Below are 22,328 nucleotides of genomic sequence, written 5' to 3'. Positions count from 1 at the left end.
CAGACAAAACGCATGCCTCAGATTGGCGAAATTTTTGGGTAGTTTGGATTTTTGCAAACTAGTCCTAGGTTTTTTTCCTAATCAGAACCAAACCAGTGCAGAAACATTCTCTGGAGAGTGATTATCAATAATTATCAAAAAAAAGTTTAACTTTAGACTATCCATCACAAAGGGGCGCCAAAACATTCGAAAGGGGCAGGGCCACTTTAAATAAAATGTCTGTAACTCCTGAACGGAATGAGATGTCTTCTCCAAACTCAAAAAACTTCTGTAAAAGCTAAATCTGAACTTACAGGACACAAATTGGAGCTTGGCCACTTGGTGATGCTATAAGAATAAGAAAAAATGGCTATACCTATGCAACCATTTGTCCTATCAACATGAAAATTCATGCTCCATGTCTTGGTCCAAAGTGCCACAAGTGTTTATAAGGACATTTGCATATCTCCAAAAAACTCGAGAACCTATTAGACAAGGTTAACGGAGGCTGATCGAACGAAACTTAGTGGGCCTAAGTCTGTGAGAAATTTTAAAGAAATCGACCACTGTGGGAGCGATATTGCATTTTTCAAGGGCGATATTTGTATCATATGATAGAACTCTTCATTCTGGACAACTTTGCATCTAGAACCACTGCTGCCAATCAAATCGTTTGTTTAATGATTGAGAAGATGTAAAAAAAAACTACTTTTGCAAACTAGTACTAGACTTTTTGCTTAATCTAGGAAAAAACAGCGTTTTGGGGACTGAAAACGCATAATTTGAAAAACGTTTTTGAAAACAGCACCACTATCGTTTCTGTGTAAACACCCAATATGTGAATCTTTGAAAACGGTGACGTCATGCATGTGTGTAGTTCGTTAGATATGTAGACAAGAGTAGTACGTGTCGATTTTAAAGGCAATTGCGAAAAAGCAATGTGCCAACTACTGGCCTGAAATACATAATACATCGTTTTTGGCAGTTTTCGTGGATATGTGTAGATGCAAATCATTTTGAAAATGTTGTTATGTATACATGAAACTTTTTAAAAACAGAAGGAAGAAACTTTTCAGTTTTTGACGAGACGTAAACTTAGCCTTACCCTTTGGGAAGCTATAACGGGGTTGTTTAGTAAAGGGGCCTGTCCAAATTTAGCCAAAATCCTATAAAGCCTAAAGGAAATCTCAAAACCTGATTCAGCTGACAGCTGATTCTAAACAAGCATGCAAAGTTTTGGGGAGATCGGACCACAGCTGGTCATAAACGTTACAAAACATAATATTTCTATGGTAAATTTCCTGGATTTGCCAAAAATGTAAAAAAAATATATATTTTTTTAAATCATTGATTTAGGTGATTACAGGCTTGCTAAATAATGTCTTTTTCATATGTGCTTAAATGCCTTACTGCGCTTGAACCGCGGTAATCTTTGCTTGCAGCTATATTCATTTTGAGATTGCCAATGGACTAATACCATAATATAATTTTAAAAATCTCTAATGTTGGCTTGTAAATAATACGGTACCAATATATTGTATATCTTTATATATGCTATTATTCAAATATCTGTCAGTTAGAAAACTTATTGATTGATTGATTGAGGAGGCAAGGGAGGCAGTGCCAAAATAATGGGTGAGAAAAAAATTTAGTTTAAAAATAAAACAACGCCAATATTACAAAATATAGCATAAAAAAGTCTATAAATCACTAATTTCTCTAAATATCCAACAGTGACACCAGCAGGTAAAGTTACAGCTAGAGTCCCCATGTCTCTCGCCTCTCCTGAGCCCGTTGAGTTTTAACAGACTCCCTAAAGTGTGCGGTGGGTTTGGTGAGGGGTAATTGAGAATAAATGGGGGAAAGTCACATGAGAGGAGGCAGTGCCTCAAACATGATTTGATTGGATATGACTGTTATGATCAGCTGTGGTTATTTCATGCGATAAATCCCACCTCTTGTGTTCATGTTCCGCTTTCGTAAATCAGTCTTAATAAACAATATAATGCCGTTAATGGGAAGACTAATTTTAAAAAGAAAGTAAACAACTCACACTTATAGATAGCACTACGTCAAAACTTAAAATGGCCTTAAATCATGATCTGTGGGAGTTTTTAGTGCGTAAACAGCTTGGTAAAATCGAAAGTAAATCTCAGTGACCTATGTTTACCAAGCTTTGATGACTGATGATCCAAAAAATGTAAAAATAAGTTAACTATTAAAAGGAATAGCTGAACATAAGTAATAATAAAATATATTGTTTAAACTGTTCCTGCCTTGAGTTATTTTGGAATAAATGTAAAATGCTTAAAAACACTAACTTGATAAGAATCATACTTGGCTTTCATAAATAGAGTTTTGATTACATTGTTATATCCATTTTTTTTCTGATAGTGTTATTAATGTTTAACCAAGAAAATGTGACTGGGACATGTATTTACATTTTGAAGAAAACGTCTGTTTTAAATTACAATAATATTTCACAATATGACTGTTTTTACTGTATTTTTGATCAAACAAATGCAGCCATGGTAAGCAAAATAGCCAGTCTTTATAAATGCACAGTGGGTGTTTTACCACAGTGATTGGTAGAATTTGTATTCTCTCTTCTACCCATTTTAACGTGTGTATGCTCTCTATGATTTATTTTATTTTCAACCCAGCATAGGCTGGCAACTTTATCTCCCCAGTGTCGGTGTTGGCTCAGACAGCTGATGTTTCAGGATCAAACCAAACAAACTGTGTTTGAGTACGTGCTAGTCTTTGTCATGCTATTTACACATTTACAGGAAATGTCACAAACAGAGTATGTGAAAACCGTCTGTCAGACTCACCGAGAGGTGTTTTTAGTCTAAAGATCACATTTTTGGTGCCATCAGGAATGTGTTGAATTGAATTAAGATGACTCTGAATATATATTCAAAGCAGAATAGCATCCTTTGGCAGAGAATTGGTACCTTAATTTCTTTGCATTTGTGTTTCTCTTTGACGCAGATTCAAGAGCAGATGGAGCGCCACAGAAAATTGATCACGCCGTCATTGGAGGCATCGTCGCGGTGGTTGTGTTCGCCATGCTTTGTCTCCTGATTGTTCTCGGACGATATTTCGCAAGACACAAAGGTAAATCAAAAGCCACGATTCTGCCTTCGGCTTGATTTTGGGTTGTTTTTTATCTGTGGAAATGACAAACATTCCTGTTTTAAGGTACCTACTTTACCCACGAAGCCAAAGGAGCGGACGACGCCGCGGATGCCGACACTGCCATCATCAACGCAGAGGGTGGACACAACAATTCGGATGACAAGAAGGAGTACTACATTTAACTCTGACTAGACCTGCTAGCTTCCTGTGCTGAACAGCAAACTGTGGACTGCTGGGTTGGGAGGTAGGGGTTGTGGGATTCAATCAGGCAGGATTCACACCTGTGCAGCTGAAGAGACGGTGAGGAGAAGGTGCTGCCATCGAGACGGACGGGGTGTGGGATGGCAGAGCACTAGGAGAGCTCAATTTTAGACCGCTTCACCATCCAACACCTCCTGCTGGGGCCGGTTTTGTTCAGTTTAAACATTTGCTAAGAATTTTGTGCCTTGTTCTGTTCTTACTGAAGTTCCCACTTTCATCAGGACACCCACAAGCTACTGTCTCTCGAACGGTTTCGAACCCACGGTTGTTTTGTTTTCGTTTCATTTTGGTTTTAATTGCCAGCACATCTTCACGCGCTCTCTTTATCTCACGCCGTTCTGTCTGCAGGTCTGAAAGAAAGCCACACACAAAGTTTCGATGTACGATTCGGTCACAGAACGATCGCTTGGGTTGTTTTCATGGATTGATTCCAAGTAATTTATTTGGCAAATTGCCTGTTGCTCTCCTTAGTCCCTCAGAGAATGACTTAGAGAAGACAGAAACCTATTTTGTTGTGACCAACAACATTCAGCAGCAGTAATGTGTTGTTGCATTATTTATTAGGTATACTGTATGTGATTATAATCGGCTTGTGTTGATATTAGGGCTGTCAATTGAACACATTTCTTCGATGCCATTAAATATTTAAAAAAATCACACATTTAAAGTCAATAACGCCCCGATCCATATGTAAATTTTGTCATTACATTACACATTTTTTGTCAATCTACTTATTTATTCAAAATAATATTTTATTATTATTATTAGACACAATCTTTTCATTTTTATTAGAAAAAAATCTAAGCTGCTTCACTGTTTATAATTATCTGGGGAAAAAAGTAATTCAGTGCAATCAACATGCAAAAACATGCAAAAAAATTATAATAACAGTTTACACTAAGTGATACAACGCCCTAAAAATGAAATTATATTTATGAATAATTAGTAATAATTATTTATGAATTAATTAATATATGTATTTATGGATTATAGTTAAATTTACTTTTTTTTTTCAAAGCTCAGCTATTATAACGGTGCATTAAAATGTGGTGCTCATGGCATGAGGTGCCATAAAAAATTTGAATTTCAACCAAATCAACCAAGGCTGCTTTACTGTTTATAAATATCTGGAAAATATTCAAATTTAAGTTATGTGGTGCAATCAGCAAGTACAGTTTAGGTGACGCAACTCCCCAAAGATGTAATGATATTTACGAATAAATAATTGGTAATAATTATTTATGAATTTATTTATTTATTTATTCATGGATTAATAATTAAATTTACCCCGTTACTTTCAGCAAAATTAGTTTTTCAAAGTTTAGCTATTAAAATGGCTCATTAATATGTGCTCACGGTGTGAGGTGCCCAAAAAAAATAGCATTTCAACAAAATGTCACACTGCTTCACTTTTTATAAATATCTGGGAAAAAATCAAATTCAAAGTCATTCAGTGCAATCAACATGCAGAAACATGCAAGAAAAAAATAATAATTTAAAGTTTAAGTGATGCAACTCCCTGAAGATGTATTGATATTTATGAATTAATAATTGGTAATAATTATTTAAGAAGTCATGTATTTATTTATGGATTAATAATTAAATTTACCCCGTTTTACTTTTGTCAAGATTTGATTTACAAAGTTAGGTATTAAAATGGCACGTTAAAATGTGGTGCTCATGGCGTGAGGTGCCAAAAAAAATTGCATTTCAACAAAATGTCGCACTGCTTCACGTTTTATAAATATCAGGAAAATTCGGTGCAATCAACATGCAAAAGCATGCAAGAAAAAATAATAATTTACAGTTTAAGTGATGCAACTCCCTAAGGATGTAATGATATTTATGAATTAATTAATGTATTTATTTCTGGATTAATAATTCAATTTACCTTGTTTTACTTTCGCTAAAATTTGTTTTTCAGTTTAGCTATTAAAATGGCACATTAAAATATGGTGCTCATGTCATGAGGTGCCAAAATATATGGAGTGAAAAATCTAATTCAATGTCATGTGGTGCAATCAAAATGCAGAAACATGCAACAACAACAACAAAAAATCCAGTTTAAGTGATGCAACTATGTTTATAAATTAATAATTGGTAATAATTATTTGTGCATTAACTAATTTATTTATTTATGGATTAATAATTAAATTTGCCCTGTTTTACTTTTGTCAGGATTTGTTTTTCAAAGTTTAGCTATTAAAACTGCGTATTAAAATGTAGTGCTCATGGCGTGGAGTGCCAAAAAAGTTTAGCATTTTGCATTTAAACAAAATATTATGAAATATCTGGAAAAAAATTCAAAGTCATAAAAAATACATTTTAACGAAATATCACAGACCGAATACAATCCATGAATGACAAATCCTGTGTTATCGAACAGACAAGACAAACTCAAAATGATTTACTGTGGACTGTCGGGTGATTGACTTATATTCAATGTTATGTCAATTTAACCAACAGTATATTGTCCTCCTTTGCCTAATTAGAATTAATTTGATTAATTCATCAGCATATGTTGTAGTTAGTTTGATTAAAACTTTAAACGATTGACAGCCCTAATTGTTCCTTCGATATACTGTATGTGATTATAATCGGCTTGCGTTGATATTCATTCCGGCTTGTATCGCATTATCCATATACCAGCATCACTCACAGACTAATTTATTGTAATTAACGCCCAAGCATTAAAAAGAAATGCCAAAGCAAAGAAGAGCAGATCGGCTCCTGGCTCAGCTGTACAGGAAGGCCGTCACAAAGATGTCCCCTTCTATGAAACAACATATCTATCAGAGTGTAAAATAGCTTTCATTTTTAGCTTGTTCTCATTCAGTAGGCTCAGTATGAGGTCGAGGTCAGTGAGTTTCTCCGAATATTGTTAGTGCTTCTGTGCGCTTCTCATAGTGACATAAAAAATTTTCGTACTAAATGAAATAGATGGAGCCTGTATGTTGTAAGCCATACTCACAGTTGTGCCCTCCAACACGTTTCGGTTAGCAGCTCTTCAATCAAGCTTATGTGTAGATGCCAGATTGAATGTAATAACTCTACAATAATGCAATAGTTTATGAAAGTCCCGAATGTTCTGTTTATCTCAGGCAAGGAGAAGTTTTAACAGAGACACGTATTACGTTTCCTCACTCATAAATCGATTATAAATGCATAGAGCGTGAAATTATTACATTATTGTAGAGTTAGTTTATAGTTGGTGAAATATTACACTCATATCAGACATTGTTTCATATCTTTGGCCTTCGTTCAGCGTCCTAGACGGTTGGACAGATGCGTATTGTTTGTGATTAACTACATGGGGGCATTTTGGAGTTATGGTGAGAGTACGGTTAACATTGTAAAATCCTTGTGACAAAATTGTTTGGTCATAGCGTTTACATGAATTTGTGTATTATCAAGTGTTATTTTTTCGTTCGTTTGTTTTTTCTTAGTGTTATTCCTGACAGGTGAGCATTATTTAGATTTGAAATCGCTAATAAATTATGGTATATTCGTGCGAGGCTCTTGTAGCTAATGCCACTCTTTATACTTGGTTATACGGAAAGATCTTTCCTTTTTATTGTCATTGTATGTTGTACAGAATTTCGTGGCTTTATACAGCAGCAGATTTATTTAAAAATATCATGTTTAAATGCCTACAACACTAAACTGATTGAGAATGAAGCGAATGAAAGTTAATTATGCCCCCTAAAAAAAAAAAAAAAAAAACTTTAGGCCCAAGGTTATACACTACTATTCAAAAGTTTGGGGTCAAAAAGATTTTATTTCTTGTTATTTTTGTATATAAAGTAGTACTTTTATTCCACAAAGTGCATTAAATTGTGGCTAATAAATGCTGTTCTTTTCAACAGCCTATTGAAAAATGAAAATATATCATGGTTTGCGCAAAAATGTTTAGCATCACAACTTTTTTCGACATTTATAATATTAAGAAATGTTTCTTAAGCACCAAATCAGCATATTAGAATGATTCCTGAAGGATTGTGTGACTCACATTAAAATAAATGCAGCTTTTGTTAACACAAGAGACTTATTTTTAATTAAAAACATAAAAAAACTTACCAACCCCAAGCTTTTGAACTGTAGTGTACGTTCAACAACAAGAAAAAGTAAATATGTGCATCCAATTGACATTCCAAGCATGTGAATAAAAAAAAAAGTCATTTATAAATGTATACTCTATCATTTTGCTCAATTTTCATAATGTAATTGTAATGGCATGAAGCGATTTCCAACTTTCACATGTCAAATAAAGAGTGAGGGCTACAAAGAGACATAACATAGTGAGGGTTTCCGCAGCGGATCCACTAACTTCTACAGCCAGATCACTCCTTTCCTTTTTTTCTAATGTTTACTTTCCTATTTACTTTCCTAAGTGAAATGGTGATCTAAAACTGCCCAAACCTGAAAAAAAAAAAAAAACATGCACACACAAACATACCTTCAGTGTAGGTTTGATTCTGCCCTGTCTCAGGTCTGTCTATGAATTCATTTTTTGCATCTCAGGTAGAATGCAAAAGTGATGCCCCATATCTGAAAGAAAAGACTTTAAGTTATTATCAAAAAAAAAATCATGCAGAATAAAGCATGTTCGACATGTTTTATCTGTACTTCAGATGCTGTGCACTGTGTAAATGTTCATATTACTTTGTATAGATAGGTCACAGCAGATGATAGGTTTATTTAAAGAAAATAAATCTAAGACGTGAATCTTAGTGCGTGCATTTACAATGCATTTTCCATTTTTAGACAACCTGTACTGTACCACCAGAGCCATTCTTCATCCTTTCCATAGGTTTTCTGTCGGATATTTTGTCTCATCTCTGTAGTTTGTATTCCTGTGTAATTAAAGCTATTTACATGTTCCCGATTACACTTTGTATTTGACCATGAAAAGACATTTTTACAGAAATGGAGCAGTACTGTCTTAATAAAAAGAAGTATTAATGTTCAAAAAGCAGTTTAACTGTGTTTTATACGTTTACTGAAACTGATATCCTTCATGAAGTGTCCAATTAGCGTTGTTCACCGACGTGCTCGCACACTTACACCACTTTATATAGAAGTGTTCGATTTCTGTCTAATTGCTAAAATAGTCTCATTTGTCATACTGAGGATGAATTACCTGATAGCACGTTTCATCGACATTCGTGGTTTGGCAATGCTGTAAACATATGTTGTGAAATTCTGTGCCAAACCTAATTACAATAAGTGAAACATGAGGAAAAAACTGAGCAGAAACAGCGGCGTGTTAGTATATAATTGAGCTCGTGTTGCATTGGAATGAGGAGACTTGCCAGATGACTTGCACTTTTGTTCTACTTTTGGCACCTAAGAACCTTTATGACTAATACGAAACTATTAATGCGGTTAATCCAATTATAATTAGTAGTGCTTGCTAAGGGAAGCAGTACTATTAATGTTGCTCGCTCTCAAGTCAAGGATTTTGAACAAACGCTAACCCAACATATTAACTATCTGAGCAACCAATCAGAACACCCTAGCAACTAGAAACCAGCCAGAGCTTTTGAGAAACCACATAACAACATTAGAATCACATACATTTCTTCAGAATATGTATCAAATTTGTTAGAAATGTAATTATTACTTTGTAACTTGTGTAACATGGTGTAACAACTGTTTTTTAACTGTTTAAATGGTTAAATTAAATTTTATTCACCAAACAGCATGTCTAATTACTTGAAATCATGAAACTTACAATATTAAACTGCAATTGATTACAATAACAACAAAAAACATTTTAAAAACATTTAACAAAAAACATATTTTTTAAGGCCCTATAATGTTTTGTTTTGTTTTGTTTTGTTTTGTTTTGTTTTCAAATTCATTTTTTTTTATCAAATTCTGGTTTCTATTAATTTTCTGGATTGCATTTTAATTGTTTCATTACCATGTGACCCTAAACCACAGAACCAGTCTTAAGTAGCACAAGTATATTTGTAGCAATAGCCAAAATACATTGTATGGGTAAAAAAAAATACAGATTTTTCTTTAATGCCAAAAATCATTAGGATATTAAGTAAAGATAATGTTTCATAAAGATATTTTGTACATTTTCTACCATAAATATATAAAACTTCATTTGGACAATTCGAATAATATATTTTAATAATATTTTCAATATTTAGATTTTTTGCACTATCAGATCCCAGATTTTCAAATAGTTGTATCTTGTCCAACCCTAACAAACCATACATCAATAGAAAGCTTATTTATTCAGCTTTCAGATGATCTCAAATCTCAATTTAAAAAAAACTGACCCTTATGACTGGTTTTGTGGTCCAGCGTCACAAATATCAAATACTGTGAAAATAATACTGTGCTGTCTATTTACATTTTTCTTAAATAATTTCTGTTAAATAATTTTTCTGGCAAATATTTCTTTAAAAATGTTTATTTTATTATTATGAATAGTACTATCACTACATTGAATAATATTTCTGTCACGATTTCTTCAAGTTAAACCAAACTTTTATTTTGATGGGTTTCTGTGACGACCTTTAAGTTTCTGTTTGTATATAAACTGACCATAGTTTTACTTAAAAGAAATGGTAACATGCTGCAAGTGACTCTCAGAGCAGTTCTAGAGATGATATTCATGTTTTCATGTACTTACAGTGAGGAAAAAAATTATTTGATCCCCTGCTGATTTTGTCCATTTGCCCACTGACAAAGAAATTATCAGTCTATGATTTTAATGGTAGGTTTATTTGAACAGTGAGAGACAGAATAACAACAACAACAACAACAACAACAAAAAATCCAGAAAAACGCATTTCAAAAAAGTTATAAATTGATTAGTGTTTTAATGAGTGAAATAAGTATTTGACCCCTTCGCAAAACATGACTTAGTATAAAACCCTTGTTGGCAATCATAGAGGTCAGACGTTTCTTGTAGCTGGCCACCAGGTTTGCACACATCTGAGGAGGGATTTTGTCCCTCTCCAAGTCATCAAGGTTTTGAGGCTGACGTTTGGCAACTCAAACTTCATCTCTCTCCACAGATTTTCTATGGCATTAAGTTCTGGAGACTGGCTAGGCCACTCCAGGACCTAAATGTGCTTCTTCTTGGCCACTCCTTTTGTTGCCTTGGCCGTGTGTTACACATCCACGACCCATTTTCAATGCCCTTGCTGGCTTCAATGCCCTGGCCCTGACGGTACATGGCCCAGTCTACATCCCTTTGATGCGGTGCAGTTGTCCTGTCCCCTCAGCAGAAAAACACCCCCAAAGCATAATGTTACCACCTCCATGTTTGACGATGGGGATGGTGTTCTTGGGGTCAAAGGCAGCATTCCTCCTCCTCAAAACACAGCGAGTTGAGTTGATGCCAAAGAGCTCGATTTTGGTCTCACTTGACCAAAACACTTTCACCAAGTTCTCCTTTGAATCATTCAGATGTTCTTTGGAAAACTTTAGTCAGGCCTGTACATGTGCTTTCTTGAGCAGGGGGACCTTGCAGGCGCTGCAGGATTTCAGTCCTTCACGGCGTACTGTGTTACCAATTGTTTTCTTGGTGACAGTAGTCTTAGCTGCCTTGAGATCATTGACAAGATCCTCCAGTGTAGTTCTGGGCTGATTCCTCACCGTTCTCATGATCATTGAAACTCCATGAGGTTAGATCTTGCATGGAGCCCCAGAACAGAGGGAGATGCATTTGCGACTAATCGTACCAACTGTTGTCACCGAGCTGTTTGGCAATGGTCTTACAATCTTGTCCCTGACATCCTTGGACAGCTCTTGGTCTTGGCCATTGTGGAGAGTTTGGAATCTGATTGATTGATTAATTGCTTCTGTGGACAAGTGTCTTTTATACAGGTAACAAGCTGAGATTAGGAGCTCTCCCTTTAAGAGAATGCCCCTAATCTCAGCTTGTTACCTGTATAAAAGACACCTGGGAGCCAGAAATCTTGCTGATTGATAGGGGATCAAATACTTATTTCACTCATTGAAATGCAAATCAATTTAGTTTTTCTGGATTTTTTTGTTGTTATTCTGTCTCTCACTGTTCAAATAAACCTTCCATTAAAATTATAGACTGATCATTTCTTTGTCAGTGGGCAAACCTACAAAATCAGCAGGGAGTCAAATAATTGTTTTCCCTCACTGTATATATTGAGGCGCCAGATGCTGAAAACATTGCATCAGTATGTGTAGTAAACAAAACCGCACGTCTGTGCCATTTATTCATACAGAGATACAGGGAACATATAGGATTCATATTATAAAATGGTAGTTTTGCGGCTTAATATTTACAGACACTGGTCCATATCACATTTTGATACTGATACTGATTTTGTGTACTGACCTACTTTTGATGTTTTCATCCAAAATTTGACAAATTCCATGACATTCAACATAATACATTAAATTCTGTTCCTATGACTGGATTCTGCACCTGAGCACTTACATGTAAAATTTTAACAATTACATCAACTCCTTCCTTTTGCTTATTGTAAAGAAAGTACACATTTTTGTTGATTGCATTACTCAATTCACATTGAACTCTTTATTCATTTCCAGTGCATTTCATAAGCATAACTGTGAACATCTCTGCTTAATGAAAAGGCAAAACCACCCATGAGAAAAGGCACTGGAGTTATTTATACACGGTCTCTCAGTTGCTGTTCTTAAGTTCATGCATGAAGTTCCTCTCGAGAGGGTCATTGATTGGTCATAAATTCTTAGGAAGGGTAGGTCAGCGCAAACTACAAGTGTTATAACTTTAATGCTTTCAGCACTGTGGTAAATATCCTCCTGGGTGAAATAAATGTAGTCTTAATAGAAGAACCACACCGTTTCCTCATAGCTGAGCTACTACCACTTATGTATTATTTGTAAGAGTCACAGAGGTGATTTCCAGAATCATCCCACTGATTCACCTTCATGTTAAATTAAGTCTCTGTCAACAGCATCTGTTACATGCTGTCAATTACATTTATGCATTTGGTTTACGCTTTTATCCAAACTGCTTTACATTTTATCAGCTCGTCCATTTTCTAGGAATCAAACCCATGACCCTGGCAATCTTGGTGCCATGTGTTACTGTTTGGACTACAGGAGTTATTATCATTAACTACAGTATAGAAAATAATGTCCCTCAGTTTAAAAAATACACAAAAACTGTGTGCACATTTACCATTGTTCGCCAAAATGTAGTGGCCGAAATGTACAATATTGGGAAATTCATGTGAGGGCAACAGATTTTACAACATTTTTGGTCAAACAATGTTGGTCAAACGGATTTGCCATACAGAAGTCACACAAAGTGACTTCTGTGTGAGATGTGCTTGATACTGTACATCACACTATTATCACAAGACAATGGATCTTTTTTTGCCTGTGAAATTTCACCTATGGGCCATGTCATTGTGTTGATTTTGTCGCCATACTTGATGAAGCATGTGTGTGTCAATCAATGTTTTGATCTGAGAGTGACCAAAGGAGTCATATGGATTAATTTCTCACATCCAAACAATATTGGACCCCACTAACTTTCATTGTATGAACAAAAAACACAACTTTTATTCAGCCGATAGCATTCAGCAGAGAAAAGACAGTCATACAGGTTTGAAATTACATAAGGGTGAGTAAACAGAATTTTAATTTTTGAGTGAACTATCCCTTTGCAACACTTTACTCATCATTGTTTAGTCACTATAAAGGTGTAATCACATAATTTTGGCAATAAAAGTCAATTACGTCTTGTCAGAGGTATAATGATGAATGTATCACAACTCACAGACAAGTCACTTTCAAAACAAGAAGCATTTTGTTCATAAACATGGTGAATTCAGGCAAATCCACTTGTTGCAACTTGAAGCTGTTGCAAAATCTATTTGGGGAAATTGTTTGCTCTCACATGAAATTCCAGACTGCATAGATTCTACTTGAAATGACTGGATTTCACCTGCAAAAATTCGCTGAACAACAGTAAATGTAATCACATCTTAAAGGGAACCCTGGGTATTAAGACTTGTATGGCTTGTAATACAATGGTGGCATTATTATGATAACGTGAAATGGTTTCACTTCATGAGCTACTGGCGCTACCTGTTGCTATTTTTACCACAACATACCTCAGAAAAATAAAATACTGATATGTTGACAGCTGCTGAAAAAGATTACAGGTGGCGATGGCTATAAACATAGGCTTAAACTAAATGCTGTATCATCAAGTCTAATTGCCCCTGGATATTGTGTGAAATCCATGCTGAGAAACTTCTTTAGTGGCTGATTTGAATCAGATTGTATAATTTCAAGATTTAAAGCAAAAACAGAATTGTCTGACTTTAGATTTATAAAATTATGCCACATAAAACATCTGCACAAAACAAAAGCAGCAGACGGGATAAATGAGAATGCAAATTCACTCTATGCCAGTAGATGGTGCTTGTGGAACAGCAGTGATTTCCAAAGCAGCTGCACTCATAAACATTACTTTAATATGCATTATATGAAGGTAAGAGGAAAATATAATGGCATCAAAGCATTTCTGAATATAGTCAGTTCCTCTCACAGGTACACTATATTGCCAAAAGTATTAAAGTAGTTAAACCTTCTAATGAACAGGTTTAACTACTTTAGTAATTTCCACGAGTGCAAAGCTTAATGTTTAAGCATATAATAATATTCTAGGGAATTGTGTGCTTCTAATTTTATAGCAACAGTTTGGACATAACCCTTTTCTATTCTAACATGACAATGCATCTGTGTATAAGGCAAGGTTCAAATAGAAATGATTTATTCAGTCAGTCTGGAAGAACTTGACTGGTCTGCATAAAGCCAAGTCCTAATCCCAGCTAAACACCATATTGGTACAGTCATTTTAAACACTCCCAAAACTGGTGCAACAGAGATGGAAATACAATTTTGAAATACATGAATTATGCTTTCATCTTTGTTGCCACAGTTTTGGAAGTGCCTTTTTCTGTTCTAAAGAAGGGGGTGTCCCAACACTTTTGTCCATAGTGTATGTACAAGTCATTGAGATTTTGGCTCAAGGTCTGCATTTAAAGTCACACCAGAAGAGTTCAGATGGGATTAGGACTTGGCTTTATGCAGACCAGTCAAGTTCTTCCACACTGACCGAATCAATAATTTCTCTATGAACCTTGCCTTATACACAAAGGCATTGTCATGTTAGAACAGAAAAGGTCCTGTCCAAACTTATGCTATAAAATCAGAAGCACACAATTCCCTAGAATATCATTACAAGCTTAAACATTAAGATTTGTATACTCATGGAAATTACTAAAGTAGTCAAACCTTTTCATCAGAAGGGGATGTCCCAATATTTTTGGCATTATAGTGTATATTCCTTAGGGCTGAGAAAACAGCTCACAGAGAAGTCACTTTGAAACGAAGCAGCTTTCTGTTGGTCAACACAACAAATCTGAATGACCAAACTGAACCAGATGCGAAATCTGCATGGGTAAATTTTTCACCAAATGTGTACATTCCGAATGAAATAACTGTAAAAATTAATTGAAAAACGGTAAGTTTAGACTGACAAATCAGCCAAGGACATGTGATCCATCTCAGAGTGTGTTCATATCCAGAACAAATGTCTCACAAGGCCATTGTTCCCAAACAGAGGAGCACAGCATCCTGCCCTGTTTGGCAACAGAGGGTTAATGTTACTTTTAGGTGCGTGAGCAGCGCAGCAGGCAGCTTAGCTGGGGGTGTGATACTGCCTTGCCCCTGACCCACATTCTCAGACGGAGCAGGCAGCAAATAAATATCTTCATCGCTGTCACTGGCTGTGTGTCTGAGAGCTTGATCTTTCCCATGGCTGCTGTCAGTGGGAGAGGCAGCCTGCCTCGGCTCAGTGGGAATACGAGGTTTGCCGGTGAGTCATCTCAGTATGTGGTGAGCCACAATATCTGGGAGAGAAGAAAGTAAACTTCTCAAAAAACTGTACAGCAATAATTGATACTTGAGGTTACGAACCGGAGGCTACGTGAGCTGACGCTTCACCGGCCTTTGTATTAACCACAAGAAACACGTCTGGGGCGCGACAGCGGGAAACTTCTCCGCATCGGCTACATGTCAAATGGCACGTCAAAAGATTGCGGTGGCACCGAAAATAATCCTTGATAAATGGCCAACATGACATTAACCAATGCAAGCATTAGTCTCATACATCACTCTCGGACAATGTCCCCCCAGGCATGTTTTATGTTTCAGATACAAGGCAATATTTCTCAGCTGTAAATGTCACGTTTGACTGTGCAGTTTATCAGCGATCTGTTCCCTTCAGAGAGCGCTAGTTTCGATAGGATGTGGAATTGATTTTATTGAAAAGCTCGTAACCGATCTCTACCTACAGCTTTCCCTGTGTGCGGCTCGGTCTAGCGGAAAGCGGCAGTACAATGTCTCGCTACACACAAACAGCTTCGACTAAAAGAGCTGAGTCACTGGCGCTGTTATCTGAGATTGACACATCCACTATTGTCTGAAAGTTTAACTGGCAGAATCAAATCTCGCAGCGCTTGTATTAACCCCCTATCTTTTAGCCATCTTATTTGGTATTGTTAAAGTCTAATTGGTTTTCAAATTAATTAAGGTTTTAAAGGAAGTATACTTGTCTACACAGGCAAAGACGGGGTTTACCACCTATAAAGACAGCATTGTTGGAGCATGTAGTCAAGCATTTTCATTGTGCAGTCGATGCACTTTCTTCTCTTGTTTTTCACCTAATGGGTTTTACTTGATAACAGTGTTGTGGAAGCTATTTTGAAATAGCTTGTCAAGCTACAAGCTTCTCGTCAATTAAAGTAGTTCAACTGAAGTCAAGCTACTACTCGAAAAAACAGCAGTTAGCTGCACTTGCTCATAACAAAAGTAGCTAACTGCTTTGAAGTAATATAAAGGGACAATGTCTCAATTAGGGTGACAGCCAACTTGAAATGTTACATTTACACTAATAACTAATATAAAGAAAGACTCCAAAACATACCAAACTGTAAAATTTAAAGAGACCCTAGTGATAATATATGACAATAGTTATCTTAGTTTGCAGTGACAATGACAAGAATTATAAACCAAGTATGAAAAATGTCCAAAGTTTATATGTTATTTACGGTGGCCGAGAGAGCTCAACGTGCTGCAACTTAAGAAAACACATGCAAACAGAAAGAAAACACATGCAAACAGAAAAAAAAACGACAACAAATAAAAAAAAACATCTTCATCAGTTTGACAACACAGGCGCTGCAAATCCTCGCAATGCAAACACAAATACGGAAACACAGTGCAAACACAAAAAAAGCGCTGCAAACACACGAGCATGGTGCAAACACAAAAAAGCGCTGCAAACACACAAACGTGGTGCAAACACAAAAAAGCACTGCAAACACACGAACGCGCTGCAAACACAAAAAAAGCGCTGCAACCACAAAAAAGTGCTGCAAATAGCACAGAGCACAACGGAAATGTTTCAGGGGGACCTCAAAAAGTGACGAACCCATCTGGGACCTGATTATTTGTTCAGTGGCTGTTGGTCAGAGCAGAGGTGTTGTCGGTGAACTAAAAGGTGATAGTTCATCTAGTGATGTGACGTTTGACACCGAAGCTTCGAAGCTTGTATCAAAAAACGAAACATCTCACAGTGAAGCACTGTACCGGAGCTTGATTCGTTTTGCCATAACCACGTGGCCTGTGACGTCCGAAGCTTCGTTTTCGCACACAACCACGTGACTGCTTCATATTCTGATTCAAATAACACAAACCCCTTGCGCAGGTTTCAAGTGTCATTCACTTTTTGTTAAGAATAAATCATAATACGAATAAATATGTACATGTGTAGTTTTGTGCATGTTAATTTTGTAGTTATCCTGCTTCACAAGCACTTCTAATTAATAATAATATTAGTCAACAGTATTCTCAATTTACTTTGAACATGCCTACATGAACCATGCTTATACTTGTATAATTTTATTTAAAAAAAGTTTATTTACAAATTAATTCAAGTAAAATGATTTTTTTTTTTTTTCTGACAGCTTCGTAGCACAAATTGATGTATTTGATGAAACTGTCCAAAATCGCTTTGAGATCTGGGACGCGAAAGCAACTTTTTCCACCTTTGACCACAAGATGTCATTAGTGTGCAACGTGTTGAAAAGCTTCAAGTAATGAACCTTTTTACGATACAGTTGAGGGGAAAGCCTCGGTGCTTCGAAAAGCTTCATTTTCCCATCACTAAGTTCATCTTTATCACCTTTTAGTTCACCAACAACACCTCTGCTCTGACCAACAGCCACTGAACAAATAATCAGGTCCCAGATGGGTTCGTCACTTTTTGAGGTCCACCTGAAACATTTCCGTTGTGCTCTGTGCTATTTGCAGCGCTTTTTTTGTGTTTGCAGCGTTTTTTTGTGTTTGCAGCGTTTCCGTATTTGTGTTTGCGTTGCGAGGATTTGCAGCGCCTGTGTCGTCAAACTGATGAAGATGGTTTTTTTTTTAATTTGTTGTCGTTTTTTTCTGTTTGCATGTTTTCTTAAGTTGCAGCGTGTTGAGCTCTCTCGGCCACCGTAGTTATTAGATTTTTAAATATTATTCATATTTGAAGTAAATATTTTAATTTTACATTATTACAAAGTGTATTTTTTTACAAGGGTACGAGTCATGGGTGTTTCCTCCAAGGAGGCAAGGGAGGCAGTTCCTCCTAAAAATACTGGATGAGAAAAAAATTCATAGTACAAAAATAAAGCACAAAATATGACATTAAAAAGAGTATAAATCACTAATTTTTCTAAAGAAACATTGTCCAACAGCGATACCAGTAGGGGTGTGCAATATACACTGCCGCTCAAAAGTTCGGAATCAGTAAGATTTTTAATAGCTTTTAAAGACGTTTCTCATGCTCATCAAGGCAGCATTTATTTGATAAAAATACAGAAAAAACTGTAATATTGTGAAATATTATTTCAATTTAAAATAACTGTTTTCTACGTGAATATATTTTAAGATGTAATTTATTCCTGTGATACAAAGCAATATTTTCAGCATCATTCCTCCAGTCTTCAGTGTCCCATAATCCTTCAGAAATCATTCTAATATGCTGATTTATTATCAATGTTGAAAACAGTATAATATTTATTATTTTCTTAATAATTTTTGGAAATATATTTTTTGGATTCTTTGATCAATAAAAGGTTCAAAAGAACAGCATTTATTTAAAATAGAAAGGTTTTCTAACAATATGCATTACTGTTCAAAAGTTTGGGGTTAGTAAATGTTTATTCTTTCTTTTTTCTTTTTTTAATGAATACTTTTATTCACAAATGATGTGTTAAATTATAGTGCTAGCATAGATTTACATTGCTAGAAAAGATTTATATTTTGAACAATTGCTGTTTTTTTGTTTGTTTGTTTTTTACTTGTTATTCATCATAGAATCCTGAAAAAAACAATCACAGGTTCCAAAAAAATCATTAATAATTCTAATAATAAATCAGCATATTAGAATGATTTCTGAAGGATCATGTGACACTTAAGACTGGAGTAACAGCTGATAAAAAATTCAGCATCACAGGAATAAATTATATTTTCAAAGTATATTTAAATAAAAAAAAAAACATTATTTTATATTGTAATAACATTTTGCAATATTATGCTGTATGCTGTTTGTATACGGTCTGTATTTTTGATCAAAAAATGCAGTCTTGATGAGCATAGGAGACTTCTTTAAAAAACATTACAAGTCTTACTGATCCCAAACTTTTGAGTGGCAGTGTATATCATTAATATTTTAATTGTTGCTTAAACAATATGTGATTTGACATTATCGAGTATATCGCAAAAAACAAACAAAAACACACCCAGAGAGTGCACACATACACATGTAGGTTAGACTACTTAGATTTCACACTTTCAATGCGTGATTTAATCTATTAAAATACATTTAGATTTCCCCCAAAATTCAAGATAATTGGGCAAATATGACCCTGTATGACTTTTATATTTATATCATATTATCATAATAGTTAATATCACACAAAGAATAGTTTTTTCTCCAAATATCAGTATGATTGAAAATATGATACTGATTTTATAAGACAGTCTAAGTAATATTAATTGACATTTTAGACACAAGTTCCTGTTTTTGTTCTATTTCGTCAATGAAAATAGTTTCAAACAAAGCCACAGCAGAACTGTTTTGCATTTCTGAGAAACACACAACCGTGTTTCGTTACTGAATCAATCAGCCGTTTGAACAAATCAGTTGAATGAATGACTCACTCATGCAGTGATTTGCTGCCACCTACAGGTGATTTCAAATTTATATTTAAAGTATAGTTTCCCTTTTTGTAATCCAAAATCATTTCAAATATTACTATTAAGTAAAATACCAGCACATTAACATGCTCAGAAAAATATCACCTAATCATCAAATTTCCAGAAAATATCAAGATATCATTTTTTGCCATTATCACACACCCCTAGATACCAGCAGGTAAAGTTACAGCGGGAGTCCGTGTCTCTCTCACCTTCCCTGAGCCCACTGAGTTTTAACAGACCTCCTAAAGTGTGGTGAATTTGGTGGGGGGTAACTGAGAATGAATAGGGGAAAGTCACGTAAGAGGAGTCAATACACTCTTAAAAATAAAGGTTCTTCACGATGCCGTAGAAGAACCTTTTTTGTCTAAATGGTTCCGTAAAGAACCTTAAACATCTGAAGAACCTTTCAGTTTCACAAAAGGTTCTTTGTGACAAAAGAAGGTTCTTCAGATTCTAAAAATGTAAGAAAGAGATGGTTCTTTGACCGAATGGTACTTTGTGGAACCAAAAATGGTTCTTCGATGGCATCGCTTGAAGAACCTTTTAAAGAACCTTTATTTTTAAGAGTGTACCTCTATAAATCCCGCCTCTTGTGTTTATGTGTGTTCCGCATTCCTGAATTAGTCTGAATGAACAATATAATGGCGTTAATGGGAAGACTAATTTTAAAAAACAAGTGGTAACACTTTCTATGAAGCCTGTATTTAGAATGCATTATAAGGACATTCTTAATGCATTATAATTCATGCAGAATGACTTATAAACACCATTATAATACGTTATATAATTTTATAAATAATCATAAAAACAGTTACAATGCACTATAATACTTACCTTTTTGTGCTTATAACTTTGATGAGTACAATGCATTATAACACCAGATGAAGTCTGCATTTAGAATCCTTCATATGGGTATTATTAATGTATTATAGTGCACACGTAATGCCTTATAAACACAATTATGATTTGTTGTATCATCTAATTAATAATCATAAAAACAGTTACAATGCATTATAATACAATTATAACACCAGATGAAGCCTGCATTTACAATGCATTATAGGGGCATTCTTAATGTATTATAATCCATAATAAGAACATACATATGAGAACACCCTTATAATGCATTGTAAACAAAGACTATAGAATACTAAAGACATGTCACTCGTGTAGTTTTGAATGGGGAAAAATGCACCGGTCATCATGGCCGCGAAGCTCCGCCTTCTTAGTGAAAGAGCCAATCGTTGATGAGTAAAGTCAGCGGGTCACTGCAGCTGCAGTTAGAAGTCCCGGTTGCTATAGAAACAGTCGGCGCTCTAAGACGTGCGTTCAGTACTGCGCATGCGCACTGGCTCATCTAGCCGGAAAAATAAACATTTTTTCAACGCTATTAAAGCACAAGGAACTATATTTATGAGGCAGTTCTTGTTGGATTTCTTTGGAGATTTCAAATATGAAATTTAATCGTAAAAAAAAAAGTTTGGCGAACAGTTTTGGAGAATTTGATGTTTCGCCATTCAAAGAGATAGGACTTGTCTTAAAAGGACTTTGTTGTAAATGTGTTATAATGCATTGTTCTCATCAAAGTTATAAGCACAAAATGTAATTATTATAGTGCATTGTAACTGTTGCTATGATTATTTATAAAATGATATGACATATTATAATCCTGTTTATAAGGCATTATGCATGCATTATAATGCATTAAGAATGTCCTTGTAATGCATTATAAATACAGGCTTCATAGAAAGTGTTACCAGTAAACAACTCACACACTTAGATATAACCACTTATGTCAAAATAAGACTTAAAATGGCATGGAAACATGATCTGTGGGAGTTTTTAGTGAGTAATCAGCTTTGTGGAATTTAAATTAAATCTCTGTGTGACCAATATTTACAGAGCTTTGATGACTTATCAGAAAAATTCAAAAATAGTTAAAAAGTAAACTTTTAAAAAGATTAGCTGAACGTAAGTTTGCAAATATATTGTGTGAATTGTTACTGCCTTGAATTTATTATTTTGAAATAAGTGTAAAATAGCAGAACTTTAACTTTTAGCTGAAATGTACCTTAATCTAATTATTACACTATATATAAAAAAACACCTAAACTGCCGGAGGGATTCAAATCGGCAAATCTGTTCCTTTTCTGAATCTGTCTGAGAGCTATTTCAGTCCAGTGAAGGACATTTGTCTGATCTATTCTCATTAGCAACTATGAAGAAACATAACAAAGAAATCCAGAACTCTCTAGTGACAGCAGTGACGTGAGAGTCTGTTACCAGTCAAACAATGATTTAAAAATACTTAAAGCAATTGACATTTAATAGACGGGTCTGACATCCCGCCAATTAACAATAAGCGCTTTAGGATATTCAATTGTCACGAGGGAAAAGGGATTTAGGTCTTGTACATTGTAACCCATTTGCAAGTGCACTGGTGTCTTACCCCCAAGAGCTTTTGGTTTATCTCAACCCATCTTGACAGAGCAGTGCTCTGTGAAGAAGATCGTGACTGTCCTTGATGTGACACCAAAGACTGAGTTCCACACGGCGAACACTTCCTCCAGAAGATGTTACTGCAACATCTATTGCTTCTCTATAGCTGAGTGCACAGTGATTACCGC

The 22,328-nt window shown here is 35.2% G+C and overlaps 1 protein-coding gene across 1 annotated transcript in view; it reads left to right on the top strand.

The window, feature by feature from the left end:
- cadm1b (cell adhesion molecule 1b) overlaps positions 1 to 8,356 on the top strand; it is a 119,207-nt gene extending 110,851 nt beyond the window's left edge. Inside the window, exons 8-9 of the mRNA XM_073817346.1 lie at positions 2,974 to 3,099; positions 3,184 to 8,356. Coding sequence (XP_073673447.1) covers positions 2,974 to 3,099; positions 3,184 to 3,302 — 245 coding nt within the window. The 3' untranslated portion in view covers positions 3,303 to 8,356. The remainder of the gene's footprint in view (positions 1 to 2,973; positions 3,100 to 3,183) is intronic.
- Positions 8,357 to 22,328: the final 13,972 nt, after the last annotated feature.

This window comes from Garra rufa, chromosome 14 (assembly GCF_049309525.1).
Source record: "Garra rufa chromosome 14, GarRuf1.0, whole genome shotgun sequence".
Classification (NCBI taxonomy): Eukaryota; Metazoa; Chordata; class Actinopteri; order Cypriniformes; family Cyprinidae; genus Garra; species Garra rufa.
Note: the sequence above shows the minus strand (reverse complement) of the source record. Positions and strands in the feature narration are given on the sequence as shown.